General features: G+C 32.9%; 4 protein-coding genes across 12 annotated transcripts in view; 3 read left to right on the forward strand and 1 right to left on the reverse strand.

The window, feature by feature from the left end:
- Nucleotides 1-468: 468 nt before the first annotated feature.
- LOC117212906 (FAD synthase-like) lies at nucleotides 469-6227 on the forward strand. Of its 2 annotated transcripts, XM_033458043.1 has the most exons (6): nucleotides 469-604; nucleotides 3504-3663; nucleotides 3998-4250; nucleotides 4478-4913; nucleotides 5022-5163; nucleotides 5554-6227. In XM_033458043.1, exons 2-6 carry the CDS (start codon nucleotides 3514-3516, stop codon nucleotides 5977-5979), a joined length of 1407 nt encoding a protein of 468 aa, XP_033313934.1. In that variant the 5' UTR covers nucleotides 469-604; nucleotides 3504-3513; the 3' UTR covers nucleotides 5980-6227. The 2 variants fall into 2 exon arrangements, with proteins under 2 accessions (XP_033313934.1, XP_033313933.1); XM_033458042.1 differs by lacking the exon at nucleotides 469-604 and having other exon boundaries at nucleotides 3469-3663.
- LOC117212915 lies at nucleotides 1120-3211 on the forward strand. The gene is made up of 3 exons (XM_033458056.1): nucleotides 1120-1203; nucleotides 2626-2751; nucleotides 2904-3211. The coding sequence occupies exons 2-3, from the start codon at nucleotides 2632-2634 to the stop codon at nucleotides 3114-3116; spliced, it is 333 nt and encodes a 110-aa protein (XP_033313947.1). The 5' UTR covers nucleotides 1120-1203; nucleotides 2626-2631; the 3' UTR covers nucleotides 3117-3211.
- A 508-nt stretch (nucleotides 6228-6735) lies between the features above and the next one.
- LOC117212909 (opsin, ultraviolet-sensitive) lies at nucleotides 6736-10996 on the forward strand. The gene is made up of 5 exons (XM_033458047.1): nucleotides 6736-7160; nucleotides 7813-8028; nucleotides 8760-9141; nucleotides 10252-10436; nucleotides 10745-10996. Exons 1-5 carry the CDS (start codon nucleotides 6751-6753, stop codon nucleotides 10851-10853), a joined length of 1302 nt encoding a protein of 433 aa, XP_033313938.1. The 5' UTR covers nucleotides 6736-6750; the 3' UTR covers nucleotides 10854-10996.
- A 257-nt stretch (nucleotides 10997-11253) lies between these two features.
- LOC117212905 (potassium voltage-gated channel protein Shab) overlaps nucleotides 11254-22892 on the reverse strand; it is a 69714-nt gene continuing 58075 nt past the window's right edge. For 3 of the 8 annotated variants that reach the window (XM_033458041.1, XM_033458038.1, XM_033458036.1), the window contains 3 exons: nucleotides 20170-20377; nucleotides 19306-19728; nucleotides 11254-16308 (listed from right to left, as the gene is read on the reverse strand). In XM_033458041.1, the coding sequence (XP_033313932.1) occupies nucleotides 16067-16308; nucleotides 19306-19728; nucleotides 20170-20377 (873 nt within the window). In that variant the 3' untranslated portion in view covers nucleotides 11254-16066. Of the gene's footprint in view, nucleotides 16309-19305; nucleotides 19758-20169; nucleotides 20378-21364; nucleotides 21727-22892 lie in introns of those variants that run through there. The other 5 variants (XM_033458040.1, XM_033458037.1, XR_004488542.1 and 2 more) reach the window with 3 other exon arrangements.

Raw genomic sequence — 22892 nt, forward strand, 5'->3', positions numbered from 1 at the left:
TTTATTATTTATATTTGATAAATTATTGTGACTAATAAAAATAAAAAATATATGTATATTAGCAATAAACATACATATATACAACATATGCTGTTAGCAAAGCTATTATTATCCTATTCTTTGTTATTAATACAATGACAGCTTAATAACATTAATGGAATACATATATATATGTTTATGTAAACTCATTTAAAAATTTCATCACATACAATCAAAAATAAAATTAATATCTATATCAATAATAAAATTAATATCTATAAAAAATAAAATAATATCTATTTGTAAATTTTTAATCTTAAAATTGGTGCAATTCCCTAAGAAATACATGAAAATTAATCAATTAATTTTATTTCCTCTAATTATAATTACATCAATTTCTTATTTCTTAATTAAAATTACAATTTATAATTGCTATAAAATTTATAAGTGTATTTAATGTAAATATATTTTCTATTTTTATAAGCCATATGTATATTTTCACATATTATTTGATTCACGTATTGTGCAAATAAAACGTGTAATTGATAACCTCATTTAATGAATAGAACATATTTTTATTTAATTCAAAATACAATAACTCCACACGTCAAACAGAGACTTAAAGGTAAATAACAACTTTTTAAAATAATACAATTAGTATTTATATAAAGAATAAATTGTTTTCTACGTTTTCATAAATTATTATAAAATATATGTGTTTATCTGATCTTATCCGTTGTAAAGGCAATTATTTACGTGTATAAATACGTTGGTGTTTTAAAATAATGTAAGTTTATAGAAATGAATTTAAAACTTAATAATATAAAAATGTTGTAAATCCTATAATAATCTAGTCGAATAGTTTATTTGATGTTACTATTTTTATATTTACTCTAATTGATTTTCTCGGATAACGATAGTAATATTTTGGTTTACTGGAATTTTGTATTGTGAAAGAATTATTTCTATAAAGCATTGTATTATTATGTTTATTCATGCCTTATTTAAAAAATCAAAATGTTTATATTCTTACTATACATATAGCATAGGTCAAAAACATATGCTATTATAAATAATTATAATAGTAGGAATATATATAGCAAAATATTTATACATTTTAATAGTTGTCATTAGTAGTTGTATTTGATATTTGGATATATTGATACTTTATTTATATTGCTCTATATTTTTGGAGTATATAAGATAAAGATTGAAACAAATAGGGTAATTAGAAATTCTTTATAGGGCATCATAATATTGGGAGATTATTTATAATCATATAAATGATTAAACATCAGTATTTAGCTACATTAGTCAAACAATACAGTTGGATACAATATTGTTTTTATACCAAAATGTCTTCTTTGCTGGTTCCTCCGGAATCAGTACGAGGAATGAAATGTTTGGACCGTACTGCATTTACAACCACTGTGGAATTACCATTTTTGAAAACTCGTGGTGTAGCACTATCAAAAATAATACCTATTGTAAAAAAATATCTGTTTAAAGTAAGACACTTTAAACCAGTTCAAAGTGCAGATAATGAAACTATTATATATTTGAATCCCAAGTTAATAAAAACAATTGAAGAGTTTGTAGAAAGTGAAAAGAATCAGTTATTAGGAATGTATGAACAGTTTGGAACAACAAAAATAACTTTAAAATATGATAACTGGCAATCCTATCAGATATTAAGGGGTATTTTACCTGAGGAAATTGAGGTTCCAACTTCATATAGCATAGTTGGCCACATCTTGCATTTAAATCTGCGTGATGCACATTTACCATATAAAGCTATTATTGGCCAAGTTTATCTTGATATGATTCCAAATGTTCGAACTGTTTTAAACAAAATAGATATTATTGATACAACTTTTAGAAATTTTACTATGGAAATTCTTGCAGGCGATAAAAATACTATTACAACAGTAAAAGAGAATGGCCATACGTATGAATTAGATTTTTCTAAGGTTTATTGGAATCCTCGATTAAGTACAGAACATCAAAATGTAGTTAAATATATGAAACCTAATGATGTTTTATATGATGTATTTGCTGGAGTTGGACCATTTGCTATTCCTGCTGCTCATAAAGGAATTAAAGTATTTGCGAATGATTTAAATCCAGAATCATATAAATGGCTACAGAAAAATATCATCATTAATAAAGTTAAAAAAAATATACAATCTTTTAATATAGATGGTAGAGATTTTTTGAAAACCATTTTTAAGGCTGATATTTTAAACAGGCGAGCTACTAATAAAGCTGGTATGGAACATATAGTAATGAATTTACCAGCACTTGCTGTTGAATTCTTGGATGTATTTTTTGATTCATTTAGTGAAAATGAGATTAAGCAAATGTGTTGTTGGCCACCAACTGTTCACTTATATTGTTTTGTAAAAACAAATAAAGGAGAAGATGCTTGTAAACTGGGACAATTGTTTGTAGAACAGAAACTTGGTTGTACATTGAGTCCTGATTCTTTAATTGATTTACATTTTGTCAGAAATGTATCTTTAAACAAAGATATGATACGTGTATCATTTTTATTAACTGAAAATGTATTAAAAGGCGAGGCGCCAGCAATGAAGAAATTAAAGATGGAAAATAATTTTGATGTACTTGCAAGTGATAATATTACAGAGAATAATGGGAAAGAACAAAGGATTCCAAAAAAAGCAAACGAAGAAAAATGTGTTTAAAGTAGCAACAGTTCGTGGTAATAGACTGAAGGTGAAAGCACAAAAAGTGTTAACTAATTTAAAACAGGTAAGTGAATTCTTAGAAGAAATATAAACATAATATATTTAAATATTGATAATAAACTACATATATATATACTTTATGGGCAAATATATATATATATAAATATATATATAATAATATACAGTTTATTATATGAGTTTTCTTCATTTTAATAGTTGGATCTGAAAAAAAATAAAGCAAGTAAAGGAAATAAGGATAAAACAGTACAAATTGATAAACAACTTGAAGAATTACGTAAGGAAGTATATCAGTCCAAACCAAAAATGAAAGTAACTAATGCAAAGCAAGGAGGAAGGAAGAAAATGCAGAATGCAGCACCAATACAAACAGATGCAACAACTTCCTTGGTGGAGAAAATGCAAATTTGATAAACATACAACTGAGTTGAACATACATATTTAGAACATTCATGTAATATAATGTACTTCATTAATAAAACTGCTCAATAATTGTTTGTTTTGTACATTGTAGTAAAATTATTGTACATAATATATTATGTAAGGTTTTATTGAATAATTTTGCATCAAATAAAAATAATTGAAAATACAAACGTAGTAGTCTAATAGCTTATTTCTTATCACCCAATTTTTATCTTACTTATCACAGCATAAATATGCGAAGGAGTATTATAGCATACTGAAATTTTGTTTATTTAATGATAACTTAATTTTTGTCTTAATACTAAAAGAAGAACTTTTAAAATCTAGTCAATATTCTTCACAGTTACTTATGTGAATGTATTTTAATGTGCACAGGAAACTATTCATGATGGAGAGTGTCTGTACTGCTGGTTTGATTATAATAGGAGATGAAATTCTACGTGGCCAAATTATAGATACAAATACATCATATCTGGCAAAAAGATTACGTGCTTGTGGTATTAAACTTCAAAAAATAACAGTGATTCCTGATGTTGTGTGTATTACTTTACTAGAATCTTTGTATTAAATTTTAGCTACAGTTTTTTTAGTTAGTTAATTATTTATTATATTTAATTGTCACTTTAAAAATGTTAAAGCATTATGGTTCAATATATTTTGTTTATTCTATTTTCAACTATAATAAAATTAGAAAAGTAATGAATTTTTTCTATTAAAATATTGAATGTATATTAGTAATAAAATAATAAAATATAGATAATAATTTAATTAGTAATAATAAATTTTTGTAAATGTGTATTGTGTACATATATCTATATTTTTATTAAAATCTAAATTCTCACTACGTATAATGTAGCCTTTTGTCTTAGGTAGATGAAATTGCAAAGACCGTACTTGAAGCTTCAAAAGAATATTCTGTTGTATTTACATCTGGTGGTGTTGGACCTACACATGATGACGTAACATACGAAGCAGTAGCCAAAGGTTTAGGATTGAAATTTGAACAAAATGGGGAATTAGTTGATATTTGTTTAAATCTATTTCCTAACAATAATGATAAAGAAACTCAACGCCTTACTATTGTACCAACACCCTGTGAGCTTATTCATATTTATTCACCAAGTGAGTAAATTCTGTTTTACGTTATCATCCAAAATAGTAATTAATAAAAAATAATGTTTTTAAATCATTGCAAATATCAAAAAAATTACATTGATCATACGTTAATATACCACATTGTGCTGATTTGTACTATGGTTTATGTATTATGCTTGCATTATGCTTTATTTATATATAAATAAAATAACATAATGTGATTGATAAAATTAATTATATAAAATCATTTTCAGAAAAATATGCTATCATAAAAGCAAAGAATGTATACATGCTGCCAGGTTCTCCAACATATTTTGAGGCAGCTGTTAATGTAATCATACCTCAATTAAAAGGAGATACTTCTTTACACTTTGAAGAAATAGATATTAATTTAAACGAATTATCATTAGTAAGAATTTTGGATGAACATGCAGAATATTGGAAAGATAAAGTTAATATTGGTAGTTATCCACAAAGAACACCTGAATGTTTTACAAGAATTACATTAGAGGGGAGAAAAGAAGACGTTCTGGAAGCAAAAGGAAAACTTTTATACTCGTTACCAATACAAAAAATTAGAAATCTAAAAAATGGATTTAGTTATTATCATGCAAAAACTGTACTTGAAGATACTGAAAATGAAGTACATATAAAATATGCTGTGGATATTTTAGAACAGTGTTACAAAATGTGAGTATTATAGACTAAGTACTCAATAATGTGATGTACATTGAAAAAAGTGTCTATAAGTAAAAGTAAATTTAACAAATTTTTATCTCATACATATACATTTTTAAGATATAAGCCAGAAGAAGTTTTTGTAAGCTTTAATGGAGGGAAGGATTGCACAGTAGTTTTACATCTAGCTGCCTGTGTTGCAAAGTTACAAAATATCTCGTCATTATTATGTTTATATGTAACAGCAGAACCATTTCCAGAAGTAAGTTTAAATTAGAAATTACTAAATATGATCCTAACTTATTTAAGAATAAGATCATATTATTGAAAGTAAAAATCTAGATTTCCACAAGATTCAAATTAGATTCTAATTCAGTCATAAATAGAAGCAAAAGATATTAAATTCTTTTATCCTACAAGCCATCGCTTTCAAGAAAATCGAGTATGGAATTTCGTCAAGTACGCGATTTTTTCGAAAACGAAACGTTGTATATCTTATTATTTCTTTTAAAATTATATAGGTTCCTAAAAAATGATTTTGTAATCATAAATCTATAGAAAATATGTTAAATAGCATAATTACATATTCTTATATACCTTTAGTATACATATATATTTTGCAATAATCTAAAACATGTTTAAATATTTTAAGGTGGATTCGTTTGTAGAAAGAGCGTCTCAATACTACGGTTTAGAGCTAATAAAGAAGAAATGTCCTTTGCGAGATGCATTATGTTCATTATTAAACGAAAAAACAAATCTAAAAGCAAGCCTTATGGGAATGAGGAGAGGTGATCCTGGCACACAAAATCTAGAGGTCTTTAAGCCAACTGACACAACCTGGCCAAATCTAATTCGCGTAAATCCGATCTTGAAGTGGTCGTATGATCAAGTGTGGAAATTTTTGTTGAAATACAATGTACCTTATTGTCCATTATATGATGAAGGATATACAAGTTTAGGTACAAAATCAACAACAATACCAAATCCACGATTAAAAGATCCTGATAATCCATCATCGTATCTTCCAGCATATACTTTAACTGACGAGTCTGCAGAAAGACAAGGCAGAGTATAGCTATAAAACACGTACAAAAGCGTACACTATTTTACAGTATTTTTGTAAACTTTATGCAGCTTGAAAGGTTATTGTAACTTATTTTAAAAAGACAAACTATATTTATATGTCGCATAATATGAAGTATTTTAACCTATTAGGATTTTCTATTACATGATTTTAATGTTTTTAATTGTGATCTTTTAATTGCGACACTGCGTAATATTTGTATGAAAGTATTAAAATGAATAAATATGTAATTAAATTAATTTAAGACCATTTAACTATAATCGTTATATGCTTGATAAAAATGTATTAGTACATACACGCATAAATTTAGGGAATACAGTGGTTTTAAGGAATAAATTTTAAATTACAAAGAACTGATCTTATTATTTCTAATTAAATCTCCCCCCCTAAATCAAGAAAAAGAAATTCATCTTCTTAGGCTTTCGTTTATTCGTTTAAATGGGATAGTAATTTATGGGACACTATAAAATAAGGAAAACATTTTTTGATTTACTAAATCCCTTATTAAGATAATATAACACCAACAAGTGCGCTAAAAGACCGATGAAAGTCATCTCAAGCCATCTGAAATAATAAAGAGATTTTCAAAGAGCGTGTACGAGAGTGATACGAAACGGAGGTGACAGTAAGCTCATAATTCGCTAAAGAAAAAGAAAAGGGAGGAAAGGCACGATATAAAACGAATAACGTGTTAAAGTTCAAAGGAGCATCCACCTATGATAAAATCGAAATTTCGATTGACGATTAGTATGACTAACTTCTATGACGTCGACACACATTCCTGCTGACCCAGAGCAACTAGGGGATAATCCCCGGCTGATCCTCATACGAAGCCAGCAAAGCCAACGGGTTAAGGTTTCGTCGATTCGAGGGGGTAGAAGAAATGGTATAAAACTGCTGCCTGATCAGCGGTATCAAGGAGAGGGGCTGGCAGACGGAGTGACCAACATGTCCAACGACACTATTCATTGGGAGGCAAGATACCTACCAGCAGGACCACCACGTTTGCTGGGATGGAATGTTCCTGCCGAAGAATTAGTCCATATACCGGAACATTGGCTGGTCCATCCCGAGCCGAACCCCTCCCTTCATTATCTATTAGCCCTCTTGTATATCCTTTTTACTTTCCTTGCTTTACTTGGCAATGGCTTGGTAATATGGATATTTTGCGCGTAAGTTATTTTCTTTGTCAATAAGACTGATCGCCTCATCATTATCGTTCTTTTATCATATAACATTTCTTGCCATCGTCACGGTAAAAATATCTAATTATCTAAATATCTAATTATAAAAGTCTTATAATATCGCACGTGTATTTCATAAGTAGATTACGGATTTTTATGCAATTTCATATTTTTATTAACGATAATTAGAGAGATGATAATTGTTTATTTCTCTCGTCAAGTGTTATAACAAGTACTCCACCTTGAGGATACTTTTTATGTTCATTTTGTATATTTCTGTATCCTCAAATATCTCATAAACGGATAAAAATCCATAATTTATTTAGAAGTGTCGTGGTTGAAAATAAGTCGATGTTACGTTAGAAGAGCATGAAAAGTGTCAAGCCAAAGGGAAATTTCAAGGGTTGAAAATAAAAGAAGTTACGAAAATCATTTTTATCCTTTGACCATTGTCTCCCAGAGTTTAATCTTTTTAGCAACATTGTAAATGATACATAGTTTTGTAAGCTTTCAAATAGTTCTTCGTCTCTCTTGAAAAGCTTGTTCGAGCTGTGTGGCTTCTGAAATACACGCGCGATATTATTTATACCACTGTGATGCGTGAAAATGCGTAAATTAAATCGAGTCTCGTTTTTTCAAGTGCCAAATCATTAAGGACGCCTTCGAACATGTTCGTTGTGAATCTAGCGATTTGCGATTTCTTTATGATGATCAAGACGCCTATCTTCATATACAATTCTTTTAACACCGGTTTTGCTCTGGGACATTTAGGATGTCAAATATTCGCGGTCATCGGCTCCCTAAGCGGAATTGGGGCCGCGATAACGAATGCAGCTATAGCATACGACAGATATAGGTATGATTCTTCATTTACCTTTAGACGAACAAAATTTGACTGACAAACTTGCTAATGTACATTAGTCCTATACTGTATACAACTTCATAAGAGAACAAAGAAGTTAGTTAGAAGTTAACTAAGTTAACTAGGCTTTGGACGCTTCTAAAAAATTTCATATAAGAGAAAAAAAGGAAACTTAGGTGGTGAATTGTTTTGTCTACTAAATGCTATAACAAATATTATACTTTGAATATTTTACAAACTTTTGCATATTACGTGCGTTTGTTTCTGTTACATAAATAATATATATATTTATTTCATTTAGCGACCAGTTTTTAGGATGCCCATGACGCTAATAGGAAATATTACAATCTATAAAATTACAATAGAACCTACAGCAAAAGAGACCTAAGAATAAAAAAAGTTATTAAGGTTTTACAGTAATTGCATAGAAAAGTAATTATTTACAGCCTTGATCAACGTATGTTTTATAAATTATTGTATGCTATATGACTTCTGCAGCAACCCATAACTGCATAAAAATCTACGCTTCGATTATTTCATACGTTCGTACGAGAATAGTCTGTATTTTCACGACAATCTTATTTTCCATCTCCACCGTTGTACGTTAAGTTCCCAGTATTTGGCACAAATTAGTTAGTTAGAAAATGTTACACGTTTGAAAAGAACGATTTCGAGTGTACTTTTATTCCATTCTGAAGTAAATAAATAAACAAATTTCTTTCTAGTACAATTGCAAGACCGTTGGATGGCAAGCTATCTCGTGGACAAGTGATTTTGTTTATCGTCTTAATTTGGACGTACACCATACCATGGGCGTTGATGCCTGTAATGGGAGTATGGGGACGTTTTGTACCGGAAGGCTTTCTTACCAGTTGCAGTTTCGACTATCTGACCGACACTAATGAAATACGGACATTTGTTGCTGTCATATTTACTTTCTCCTACTGCATTCCAATGCTGCTTATAATCTACTACTATTCTCAGATTGTTAGCCACGTCGTAAATCACGAGAAAGCGCTTCGAGAACAGGCAAAGAAGATGAACGTGGACAGTTTACGGAGTAACGCGAACACGAATTCCCAAAGCGCTGAGATACGTATAGCAAAGGTATTTAAATGAAGGCATCACTTTGTTTCTCTTTTCATTAACACGTTAACTGCCACGCGAATTTTATATATTTTGCCCGGAGAGTTCACGTTATATTTTTCAACTTTTGCAAAATATTATTATCGTATTTGCACGGTTTCTACTCACAACGTTATCTAAATTATTCACGTGGCTGACGAGCTTTTACTCCGTGAAGTCTATCTTGCTTTAATTATTCTAAAAAGTTTAGTTACGTGGCTGACACCGATGACCATCGTGGCAGTCAACGTGTCGAACGATATTACTACAATGTTTATACTCTCTGCCAATTTCTTTTGTCAGATATGACATTTTTTAAATAACTTTCTTCGATGCTTTTAACAATTTCAGTTCAGTTCTTTCAACAATTTCGTTGTGACTAGTATTAATCGATCATGGTTGCTGTTAGGTTCCATCAAAATAGTTAAATGTTATATGACCATATTACGTATCATAATTGGTTTATAATATAATCGATAGATTCGACGAGACGTGAAAGGTAGAAAAAGGAAAAGAGGATTATATTATCACGTGAGGTTTGACTGTATCAATGAAAAATAACAGCTAGTGGAGAATATAAGCGAACTTCTATCATATGAATTCTGATTAATCTAAACTGTTTGTCCCCTGGCAAGCTCAGGGGAATTTTATTGCATCCATTCGAAAAAATCCTGCAAACAAAATTTCTTCTTTCCTTAATTGAATAGCTCGAACGTGCATATGTATGTAATATGATACATGACGAAAGAAACAATAGAGAAAAGCGAAGACAAGAAAGAAGAAAGGGGATTAGGAAGAGCGAACGTGGTTTTGTTTCATCAATTTTGCAAATCGATAGCGAACATCCTATTATATACCGATGATTGATATTGATCATATTTAAGAACAAATTCAGAGGAGAAATCTTCGTGTTTGAACTATAGAGAATTATTTTATAAATATACAATCGCTTTGACGAAATAACAGTTATTTTCTGTTTGTTTAGCTGTGTTGTAGACGTTAGAGGGTCGTAACTATCGTTATTTTAATTTTGTACTAACTATACTCGCTTAACGTTTAGTGTAACCGGTTAATTTATGTGTTTGTCCGAAGGCTGCCATTACGATTTGCTTTCTGTTCGTCCTCTCGTGGACTCCGTATGGCGTGATGGCAATGATCGGTGCGTTTGGCAATAAAGCACTGTTAACACCTGGTGTCACGATGATACCTGCGTGCACATGTAAAGGTGTTGCTTGTTTGGATCCATACGTATACGCTATAAGCCATCCGAGATACAGGTAAATTTTGTTAAGAAACTACGAAAATAAATATTTCAGATCTAGATATTAACTATAATATAAATTATGATTCATCGATGTTATAATTCTTTTTATACATTTTAAATAAAATAATAATTTCAGTAGCTCTTTTAGCAAATCATAGTTTTCATATATCTTTCTGTTTACAAATTCTTTTCATTTTCTAATCTTCTCCTCGGTCATTTATTATATTATATTATGTTTCGATCTTAGCTGCACGTACAGGAAAGGATCTGTGAAATGTACGAGCAGGATGGAATAAAATATATTCGTTACTGTTTGAATAGATTGGAACTGCAAAAACGACTACCGTGGCTGGAGTTACAAGAGAAGCCGATATCCGACTCGCAAAGCACCACAACCGAGACAGTAAACCCACCAGCGGCCTCGAGTTAAGTTTCCATCGCAACTTCTCCTCTTCGAGAACAAAAGATAGCAATGTATTCGGCCCTTGCTCGATACTTTGTTCCCACCCTGTTCAACATACGCGGTTCTTCTATAGCGAAAGCAATAAAGTAATTTCCTTGCATAAGTAATAATCGTCCTCAATGTAATTTACATATACGAATGTACATACATGTTATATTATATACGCATACATATGCATATATATGTATATATATATTTCTTTTTTCGCAAAAGAAAATGAAAAAAAAAATATAAACTGAGATGGTTTAAAAATGAACAATAAGACGAATAAATAAATTGAAGTAAGGATAGGGATTACGGATTTCTTCTTACGATCGGAATTTTCATGTTGGTGTTGGTATATGATTAATAAAAAAATACTCCTAAGTAAGGAACAAAAACTGGCAAATTACAACTTTATTCATTTTGTTACATACTACTCGCCTTATAGCTACGCGACTCTAGGCCTTAGAGATTCGAAAATAAAAGAATGTACGTGACCAATCGACTAAATCCGATTAACTTTGCGCTCGTCGATGTTTAGGTCGATATTATGATAAAGGATTTTTCATATAACTGCATTGTATAATTGAGAATTGACTGTTATGTGCTGTACAATTGGTATCGTTAGCTGTTTCATGGATCGAATAGACAGACACCTTAATCTGTCGATATTGTAGCTTGAGGCGTAGACGAAAAATTGTTTATCGATTTAGGAAACGTCTGAAATTTCGGTATTATCCTCTTGTAAATATATATTAATCGAACCTTTATAATTCCTCGATTATTCGATAAAAAAGTGGATAAAAAGTTATCTTGCATTGTTTACGTTTTACAATATCTTATATCAATTTGCGAAAGCGTTACGCCTCGGTCGTCAGACTTATTCCATTAAATTAAGCCTTAATACGAAGTATTACAAATTTCGAAACGTGAAACGAAAAATGAGAAACGGAGAAAAGAAAAATGTCTTTTTCTCGCCGTACTGCTCTCGTATATCGCTCAAGATCTACGCAACTGTGCAGCCGTTTCAAGTCTCTTTCATACTATCTTTTTTTTTTTCTTTTTCTCTTTTTTGTAATCTGGTCAACTTGTCTCGTTGCCACGCGTGTCTATGGTGTGGCCTTCCCTTTTGTACTATGTCGATGCTAATTCTTCTAAGATATAATTACAACAGTAAATAATAAATCCACGTTCTGTACACCTTTCCTAGGAACTTTCTACTTCCAGCTATGTTAATTCACAGAAGACATTGATTTACTCAGAAACTCCAAGCGATTACAAGGTATCGAGATCCAACTTCGAATAACAAGTACATAAAACAAGTTTGTTTGCAATTCTTAGAAAAAACGAGAAATCCCTTAAAGTCGGATACGATGATCATATCTTTCTCTCTCTCTCTCTCTCTCTCATAAATAAATATATCGCGGTAACAATGTGGAACGGTAAATGTATTACGTATTACACGTACAACGATCATCGCGTAATACAAGTTATTATCGCTAAGGATCACGGTTCGAATAGCTTACGTTATTTCTTAACGAAGACGAAAGTTTCACGTGAGAAAATGTGAAATCAGATGGATCTATTCGGATGCTTTGAAATGCTTCTTTCATGAGAAGCATCTTCATATACGTATTCGAAAACAATTACAAATATATTAAAAAATAGTCGAGGCGTGAACTTCGGACCATCGGCATAACAAAGATCCCCAAATAGACGCGTCTATGGGGAATATTAACCATTCTTTTCTTTTTTCCATTTCCTCCTCGTTAATTTGCAACTGTACAATTACTTTGTTTCCCTACATCTACGATAACAATGAATAGAAATGCCATTACGGAGATATGTATTTTTACTGACGGCTCGTCTAAAAATCTAAGAGAGAACGTCTTTCTTTCTTTGACCAAATTACAGCGAGATTCGAACGGGAGATTTCTTACTTGTCTCGCTTCTCCCGATTAAAATTAAAGGAAGCATAAACGAAAAAAAAAAAAAAAAGAAAATAAAGATCGGAACGATCGCTAATTATAGCGAAACAGAGGCGTCCGAATTTTTTTTTTTTTTTTTTTTTTGGAGGCGAGAACGCGTCTTTGTTACTTTGACTAAATTACAGCGAGATACGAACGGAAGATTTCTTACTTATTTCGCTTCTCCTTGTTAGAACGAAAGGCAACAAAAAAGAGAACGATCACCATTAGTAGGAAAAAAGAGGCGATCGAACTTTTTGAGCACGCGTCGTAATTACACTCGTACATAACGCGCGTTGCAATGTTACATGATGTTCTTCATTTTTCGGCGAAGACATTCGATTTAAAATTTCTTTTCGTCGCGTTCGATGACGATGGTGTAAAAGTTTCTTGGAAAACTTTGATTGTTACCGCGGCTAGACATCGGTACCTGGATATAACACAGACGATACTTGCGCTCTGGCTATTCTCTACATGAGCATGTTAACACGTTTCATCATTTTTATTTCTTTTTTTCATTTTTGATTTAACATCTATAACATACGCGAAAAGTACACTTTTTCTTCAACTCTTAAAAACGACCGAACTGAACTCATGGTCGTGCACGTAAGCGCTTCTGGTTCCACTGCGATATTTGCGTTATATAAAGTATATACTTATATATATATGTGTATGTGTGTGTGTGTGTGTGTGTTCTACGTGGAAAACGTGGTCAGGTAGATACAACTCTTTGGAAGTGAAGTTCCGTGTCATTTAAATGAGAATGAACATAGGAAAACTTCGGTTGAACCTCGATGCAAGTGGATTTATTTTCAAATGTATCGCAGGATGTTCCAGTAACTTCGGGTTACATGTTATCTTCTAATTATACTATTACTCGAAACTGTACGTTCTTTAAACGAGTATTTTCCTTTTTCAGTTTCATTGAATAAGGAGGTCTTGGTGTATACTCTACGCAGTAGAAACGAGAACTCAAGGGAGAAGTAGGTAGAAAGCAGGATTAGAATTGATGGTTTACTGCATAAATATCGTTTGTTCATTTTTAGCGTATTCGAGAAAACCAATTTTAAACATTCAATGGCACTTTGTCATTAAATAAGTACTCTTTGCATCGTAATTATCTTTATCGATGCTATTGCAAGATCGATTGCAAATTGGGCATTGATCATTTTTAGGAACATAAAATGACAGGGGTGCATCTTGAACATATCTCTACATACACTAAATACAATAAACAAAATATTATTTTTGGACATACAGTATTTATACAGCGAGCCATCGAAGTTTTAAATACATCAGTGAGCAAATTTTCATCACGTTTTCAAGTTTGTATACTAACAATATTTTTAATAATAATGCATATTTCAAAAACTACAAAGAGTTGAGCTTTCTCCGATAATTTCATTCATATCAGAAGTGAAATTCGTTATAAGATACACATAAAGTTGAGTTTAATATTAATTCAAGCTCAACAATTTCATACTGCACTGTCTTACAGAGGAACAAAGTTCTTTTTATTATTATATCGATAAACAGTTTAGTTCAGAAGTTAATAGAAATTATTTTAGATGTTACTTTGGATGCCGAAGAAAATAATATTACAATTAGTATACAATAACTTCTTTACTTAAACTACCATTATTCTCTGTGACTTTTAAAGTACCTGTTATTATTAAGTATCATATTTCAAGTAAAACATGTTCTTTCAAGTAAAACATGGTGGCTCTACTTCAAAATTTGTACCCTTTCCACTACATAATGGATTAGAAGTCTCATATATCACAATCTACAAGAGTCTTTAGCGTCGTGAAATTTAAAAATAAATTCACATCTATATCCACAATAATTTTCTAAAAAAAAATACCACACGATAAAATTAATAGAACACCCTGCAGATATTTTTAACTAATATACATACAAATATACACATACACACACGTGAATTGATTTATGTAAACTACTATCACAAAGTACTTAAAATACAAATAACAATAATATTCTCTTTAAAAAGATATCATAAGAAAACTTTCAAGAATCGATTCAATAGAAAAGAAACGCGAAAATCGGAACTTTAAAAAGGGCAGTTATTAACGAGTTTTCCGACGATCTACGTTCCCACGTTTTTCCTACTATATCGTGTTTTGATTTCAACGAGGCATATATCACATCGTGTATCTAATGCCTCCTATATATTACAACCATATATTATTATCTAATTGTGCATAAGACACTCAGCAGATGAACGAACACTCGTGTCATTTCGAACAACACTGAGAGACTTTAGCGGAGTTTAGTCGAGAACGACTCGTTTCTCAAAAAAAAAAAAAAAGAAAAAGAAAAAAAGGACGACGAATCTCCCGACTATCATTATTTGTAATTCGGTTGCGTGTTTTCTCATTGCTATATGTCATCGAATGCATATACTGTTCGCGCGACACGCAAAGCTGCCCCAATTTAACCATATTAGGCGAAAGGAGGAAATAACAGGGTCGTGTGACTATGTAGATTACATGTCTCGTTAAATTCTCGTTTTTCTTCAGCGAACAGGGAAAAGCGTATGGCCTAAAGATTTGTTATTTGCTATCGTTATTACTATTACCGTTATTATTACTATTATCATTAGAATTATCATCATTGTTTTTGTATCTCTTGTTTTCATCGTATCATTTAATAAGCTTTGATTAACATCTTCTCGCTTGCTTCTTTTTTTAATTCTATGCAAACTGGCATCTTATCTTCTTCGATATTTTATTTTTATTTTAATCGTTTTTTCCCTTTTTTTTTTTTATCATTTGAATACCATCCTCGGCGCAATTATATCCCTTCACGCGTATATATATATACTTTTCAAAATTGTGTATTCTCTCCCCCTCTTTCCTTCCTTTTTTCTTTCTTTTTTCTCGAAAATATGTATTTCTTCGTGTTATACATTATCTATGTTAGTCTCTATTTTTCATATTATCGAACGTATATCACTCTCTTAAGATTATTATGCGTTTTCCCTAGACGTATTTACACGACAGGCCAAGTCGATATCGTCGACGATACAACGTCGACGTCGTCGTCGTCGTCGTATTCGAAACGCAGATGCACGGCCGTGCGAATGTTATTACAGAAGTTAATGGCGTTACTAAAAGAGAAACACTGATGTGATCGCAGAGTGATTCAGTTTCGTATCTACATATGTATACGCGACACAGAACGGAGGATGCTACACAAAGGAGAATTACGCTACGACGAGAAACGATGTTCTTGAGGAAGACAATTCGTGTCGGTGCCTTTGCAACTATGACTGGCCGTTTTGGCCTTTCGTTTTTCCTCTATGCCTAACTTCTTCGTTTTATGCGATCGTAATGAGCATATCAACATCGTCTGGCTGTCCTTCGACGGCTCCTCTATCCTCGTTCTCGATTTCTTTCGCTCCTCTTTGTTCTTATTCTCTGTCATTGCCTCGTCCTGCGTGCACTTCTCTTCTGAAAATTTGTTAAATGACAATTATTACGATTACGGTAGATTGCGGATAGTTAAACGCGTTATAGTCTTTGTCGGCGACTTTGAGCGTTTGGGTGCGAAGCGAAATCTCGAAAATAATATCGAAAATCTGATTACGTGTAACGCACAGTAGCAAAGTCTTCGACAAGCATTGTAGAATTTCTTTCGATTTTCTTGGAAGCTTAGAATAGGAAAAAGAAGTATTAGGCGTGGACATAAATGACTCGGAATTATTTATAAACAATTAAATGCAGTGGCTCGCGAAAGTATTCGATTATACTTGTCGACACCTTCTATGAACATATTACGTGTGTTACACGAAACATTTTCCGATTTCATCAGCTAATGCTGATTAATGACATAATTGTCGTCTTGCTATCATCATGATTATATCGGTAAAATTTTAAACAATTCTGAGCATGTATATTTGAGTTACGAGATATCCAGTACAAAGACACGTTATATATTTTGTGATATTAAATATTATACATAATCAAACTTGGAAAATATTTATAGACAGGCAATCATCTATAATATTAATAAGTCTCGTTGTCAGTATTCAGTGGGATCATCTTTAATACTTATTATGAGCTTGAGGTGATTGTTCACACTGTATATTAACTTTTCACTAGATACATAGTCAATAAATATCTTACAATTTCTATATACACAGCCATATTTTCTATTATGCGAACATTATCAAAACATGATAATAATTCATGATATCAAGATTTCAATACATATATTCTAACGTCATTCTATATCTAACGTCACGCGATATCTTATCGTTATGTCAATCGAGGATCAGTTTATGTGAGTTAATAATCGTGGAGAAGCGTGATATGCGGGAAACGTCATATGCGAAAAGTATTTACAATTCCGAGAACGCAATAATTGCCGATGGAGCGATCTAAAAATCTAATGACCAAACTCGCAATCAGTTAATTGCAATTTCCAATAGTATACAGTGGAATGTAATTATCCAAATATCGTTTGCTAGAGTTCATAGGTTTTTGTATTATTAGAATAATGTTTATTCTGGCAAATCGATAAATAATGTTTATTCAAAGCAAATCGATCACTTTAAAGATGATGGAACCTTATAAACAGGCTGTTAATGTTTATGCATTTATAGGCATATAATTTAAATATGTAAAGACGGACAGAATAATATTAAGAGATGTAACAAAATATTCAAAGTATTGCGATACTGGTTATAAAATATTTAAAGAACAAAACAAGTCTACGTTTAACTTCCATTTCTTTATCTGCATTCGTAAAAGTATGAATTTGCACGAACATCCGCAGTCCACTTACAAGCAACGAGTTTAATTAGTTGCATATCATATTGATGGAGCAAAGACAGTTGCCATTAACAACGAGAAGTTACTTTTTTTTTTTTTTTTTTTGGATATATATTAAACGTTAGCGATATTCTTGCGAATATTTAACAGCCAGAGTGTAGGGCGTTAAAGCCATTTGGCAGGCACAGAATATTCGGGATATCCGGGATTATTGATTAAATAGGAAGAGGAGCAGTCACTTTTGAAACTTTCTATAGGGTGGACGTGTGGAAACTATTGTTTCGATGGTTCGATTGCGATTTCTTCTGGAAATATTTAAATCCTGGAAAATATGACTACGAAAAAAGAAAGTTTATTATTATTATTATTCAATATATCAAATTAAATTCGATGTTGAAGCGACGCTAAAACCAGAAAAAGAAGTTTATTTCCTAAAGCATTTGCTCGCATTGTTAAAAGTAAGAGAGATATCGGTTTTCAAGAGAAATCGAGTTACCGAGGCAGCCTGTGCATTAAACACTCCTGTTACTTTAAGCGTAATTCACGTGGAAACAAATTTAGTTTGAATTTTATCTCTCTGGTACATACGTACATCTCTTTGGTCTACGTATATTAACATTTCATTTTTCATTCCATTATTACACGTACACTTTTAAGTGCATTCTGTATCCGTGCGAAGAAGATAGCAGATTCCATTAAAGAAAATTCGATTCGAAAATTTAGAGACCCACAGAGTCTATAAAAAGCTCGTTTCACGACTTCGATACGCTCTTCTGAATAAAATACACCTTTTTCGAGACATTCCGTTGCAAATTTAAAAACCACTCTTCTTTTAACCGATTAGTTACAATGACATTTTTTATAACAGTCTCCGTTAATAGAACGAGCTATAAATATTTTCGTATCCGATTTTCAGTTACATGAAATCGTATGGGAACGAAACAACCGATTCGTCAATCGACATACCGATCTTTAAATATCACTGTTTCACTTAATCATCGTTTTGTTAGTTTAGAACAAGCCTTTGTTACGATCAGAAAATTTTATATTAATCATGAAATTCTTTCGGATATTAATATTTTATATAATCTTTTAAATTCTTTAAAATAATCGAATTAAATAATTTATATCTTACACTCTACGTATCTATATGTTAACATTGCTCTCACGTATCTAACAGCGTCATAGCATTCCGACAGAATTTATTCAATTATAAAGTCACGAAATTTTGCTCATTATCATTGTTTAAATATTAAATTAAATATTAGAATGTAACATAATCTATACGCAAAATAAAACAGTGGCTGGATTGTGCCTGTACATTGTATATTGTTGTAAATTCTTCCCGTTATAAATTTCCAAGAAAAGAAACAATCTTCTAAAATCTGATGATCCAAAGTTAAAAAAGAACGTACGGTAAATAAAAGTTACACAACTTTTAGACGAGAAGGCGACCAACGAGCCACCCTGTACTTTCATTCATTGCTTGAAATAACGAAGATCTTTCAGCCGAAGAGGACGCTCTGTACACTCCGTTGAAAATAATCGAGTGTCAGGGATTTACGCTATCTCTGAGGGCTAGTGTAAAACTGGTGGTAGACAATCTCTCGTAATTGATCTGTTATTAGCTTGGCTGAATGGCGAGCTAGTGGCTAGAAAAAGGCAAACAAGTACCTTCGAGGACCTCGTCGAATATCGATCTGCTCATCTTGGAAACACAGTTCCTTTCTTCGCTTTGATCCACTTCGTTCTCCCTCTCGACGTTATTGTTCGTGCGGAAGATCGACTCGAGAACCTGTCTGGAAAGCAACGGCGAGCCAGGCTGTTTCAATCTCGTTCCATTCACATTGGCGAAAACGTCGCATGTGCTCGTCTCATTGTCGCACATGCTTATGGTCGACGCATTATCGGTGATAAGCTTCTCGGTGTCCGAGTCACCGGCGTTGCTGTAGTAATTATTGCTGCTCTCGGACTTCTTGAGTATCGACTTGGAGACCCGGTGCCTGTCTATGAAAGGCACGCCCTCGCTGTCTATCGAATCAGCGGACAGGGAAAGCTTGCTGTCGGTGTTCGTTCCTGAAATTTGCCTTCGATGACCTGCATATACAGTGCTTCCAAGTATTGCGCTGACCCAGAATATAAAGGAAATCAATAGAAGGGTGAATCGACAGGTAGACGCGACTCGAATAATCTTTAAAAGCCAGCGAACGTGAAACGAGCGTGATACGATACGTTCGATACACCCTCGTTTGCAAGTGTTGCGATAGTTGTGGGAACTTCGATAGATTCGAGAAATTATTAGGAAATTATCTTAAATTTAGCGATTATTATAATTTAACTGAGTCTATCCATTTTTTTCTACATTTAACCAATTCGTTCGCGTTTCGTCAGAAAATAATGAAAATATATCTAAATTATGGTATACGTTCGAAGAACGACGAAGAAAAATTTTCTCGACACGGAGTCATGGCATTCGTGGAATAGAATTATTCGCGATAGCATTTAGATAAGAATAAGAAGTAAGTTCATACCACTTACCTGTGTAATGCCTGGGTCCAATGGCAGAGCCGAACAAATGATGATGTATAATTCTCGTAGCCGAGGCCAGGCTGCTGTTGGTCGTGGTAAATGGCTTGCCTCCTCGTAGTCCTCCATAGTAATTGTTCTCCATGGTTTCCTCTTTCGTGATGCTACGAGCCACAATGCTTTCCTGGTCGCTGATAAATTGCGCGCGTGGTCTTACGCTCTGCAATCAGCCGCGCCGGGTAACTAATATGCGACATTACTAGGCAACTAACTTCTTCGTTAGTAACACACACACATATAATACACAAATCTCGATCTTTCCATCAGTCAACTATTCGTTGAAGATTATCAACGATGAACAACCAATGAAATTCTACGATGATTAAAAAAAAGAAAAAAAAAAGAAGATACGTGCACCTGTGTGAAAAGTAATTGTACGTAAGTTCTTCCTCGACATTGAATCGAGGAATGGAGAAGCGACTGGGCGAAACCTGGACGGTGACAAATTTCCATTCTCGTATATGGAAACTCGATGATTTAGGGAGTCAATATAACAGAAACATCACACGGTTAAACAGAAACTTCGATGTTACAAACGTTACGGTTTAACGTTTTCAGTCCATTGGAAGTATATCCATTAATTATTCCAATTATATCCATTGGAATCATAATATTGCTAACGATATCACAAAGTAAAAATCCTTTTCCCTTTCTTTTCGTCCTTTTATCTTTTTGTCTTTTCTTTTCCTTTCTCTTTTTTTCTATTCCACACTCGTCATCGTCTCTTTATCGCTTTGGACGACTCATCCCAAATTATAGCGAGGTAAAAGACCGATATATATAGTACGTACGTTATGTGCAAGATTACCTAACTGCAAATTACAAAAGTCAATGACGCTGTCGTACGCTATACCCTTGAGCTTCAATGTACTGAAAACTGCGAACACGAGTCGTCTCTCGTTTTTAATGCCAGTTCGTCTACTCCTTACAGACAACTCCGATAGCTACCATTTCGATATTTCGAATGGTTATTCGTGGCAGTTAGTTAACGCTTAATAAGTACGACACGTGTAAGAAATCGTTAATAGACTCGAGTGCAAGAGGTGCGTTAATGAATGCAATTAATCGAGACAGGGTGAGAACGCAAGCAGGTTAATTGTCGGATGAAGGGGTTTTTTTTTTAGCGATTCGTGTGACAAAATAATACCGGGAATGTTTCCTCGACTGAAAGTGTACGGCAAGTCGGTTACGCTGCAACTGTGGCCTTTTGTAATCGAGATAAATCACGCCTCTGGGTAATCTGCCAGGCCAAACAATAATCTTTCTTTTTCTCACTCTCTTTCTCTCTCTCTCTCTCCCTCTCTCCCTTTCTCTCTCTCTCTTTCTTTCTTTCTTTCTTTCTTTCTCTGTGTCGTCTGTCTTTTCTTTCGGCACGGCTATTACGTGCAGTATCGTGTGTATTTGTGCAGACCCTTCTCAGACAAGCACCAGGGCACATTCGGTAATGTACGATCGCCCTCGGCTAGTCGTTCAACTGTGCTCCGTTTGCGATCTTGACGGTTCGTGAAACTGAAAAAAGCAGTGATGATACGCTGTCAGAGCTCGTGCAATAATAATCGCAGCCTTTTAATTATCGCGGTTAGTGCAGGGGCGAGGATCGTTTCGAAACGTGGCGGCGGACTTTTACGGTTTCGACTAACGAGAAATGGCAAGGGACGTAACGATCAACGATGGGACCAAGTCTAACACGTACATACAGTACCGTGCACGAGTATCTGGCCTTGTGGCTTCCAAGTCACTGCAAATATGTAACATGTAGTTTGAAAAAAGTTCTAGCTTAGTCGAATCCTCGTTTGTGTACAGTCAGTTAGTGGATATCGATAGAAACAACAGTCGATATTAATTGGTGTAAATAAGAAAGCTTCTAGGAGAACACCTAAGTTAAGTGACTTTAAGCGTATCTGTTCAACGTTGAGATGTTGGAATGATCGGAATACCTGCTTCCAGTCACGTTTCGAAATTGTTTATATAGATTCTATAGAGCGTCAGTTATTTATTTCAGATGAATATGAAACTTTTGATTGACGCGGGCGTATTCCTCGTTTCAGTTTCAATTTAGCTGACCATTTGATCCCAGTCACGGCAAGAGACAGGACAGTAATCAATAGTAGAGAAACGTTCTTCTATAATAATATTGAGAATATACTTAAAATATTAACGTTTTCATTGGATTGCATCAAGTGTCCAGATACTTATGCAGAGTAGCGTAAACACAGTTGGAGATAAAAATAAGTGGATGGGCGATGGAAGTAAATATTACCGCGTCAGATAGCTAAATAGGTATGCATGGTAGTGTACATACATATTTATAATCCCAAGTAAATCCAGTAATCGCTTTACAGGGTTGGAACACTACTCATAAACAGAATGCAGATTTTTACACTTTTCGTAGAAAATTTGAAAGCGCAAAATTGCACGAGATGCACGGTTACACGAAGAGACGTAACAGATTCTACAATATTTGATAGATAAATCAATTTCTTATCGAGATTCTACGTTTAATTATACTCTACGTTTAATTATATTCTAAAAGAATACGAATTTGCATAGAAATCCGCAATCTACTCGTAAGGTGTACTTGCTAAATGCATTCGGTTTTCTCAAGTTGGTCTCGAACGTCGGAACAAGTACTCGTAAGTTTCGAAAATCTACTTGTAGCTTCGATATTTAAACGA

The sequence above is a fragment of the Bombus bifarius genome, unplaced genomic scaffold (genome assembly GCF_011952205.1).
Source record: "Bombus bifarius isolate JDL3187 unplaced genomic scaffold, Bbif_JDL3187 scf7180000008417, whole genome shotgun sequence".
NCBI lineage: Eukaryota > Metazoa > Arthropoda > Insecta > Hymenoptera > Apidae > Bombus > Bombus bifarius.

What these genes read in the sequence shown, in the direction of transcription:
- LOC117212909 (XM_033458047.1), top strand. Translation starts at nt 6,751, where the DNA reads ATGACGTCGACACACATTCCTGCTGACCCAGAGCAACTAGGGGATAAT. An exon ending in CTGAGATACGTATAGCAAAG is followed by an intron (nt 9,142 to 10,251) that starts GTATTTAAATGA and finishes GTTTGTCCGAAG; the next exon opens with GCTGCCATTACGATTTGCTT. An exon ending in ATAAGCCATCCGAGATACAG is followed by an intron (nt 10,437 to 10,744) that starts GTAAATTTTGTT and finishes CTGTTTGAATAG; the next exon opens with ATTGGAACTGCAAAAACGAC.
- LOC117212906 (XM_033458042.1), top strand. Translation starts at nt 3,484, where the DNA reads ATGTATTTTAATGTGCACAGGAAACTATTCATGATGGAGAGTGTCTGT. An exon ending in TAACAGTGATTCCTGATGTT is followed by an intron (nt 3,664 to 3,997) that starts GTGTGTATTACT and finishes CTTTTGTCTTAG; the next exon opens with GTAGATGAAATTGCAAAGAC. An exon ending in TTAGAACAGTGTTACAAAAT is followed by an intron (nt 4,914 to 5,021) that starts GTGAGTATTATA and finishes TACATTTTTAAG; the next exon opens with ATATAAGCCAGAAGAAGTTT.
- LOC117212915 (XM_033458056.1), top strand. Translation starts at nt 2,632, where the DNA reads ATGGGAAAGAACAAAGGATTCCAAAAAAAGCAAACGAAGAAAAATGTG. An exon ending in TGTTAACTAATTTAAAACAG is followed by an intron (nt 2,752 to 2,903) that starts GTAAGTGAATTC and finishes TCATTTTAATAG; the next exon opens with TTGGATCTGAAAAAAAATAA.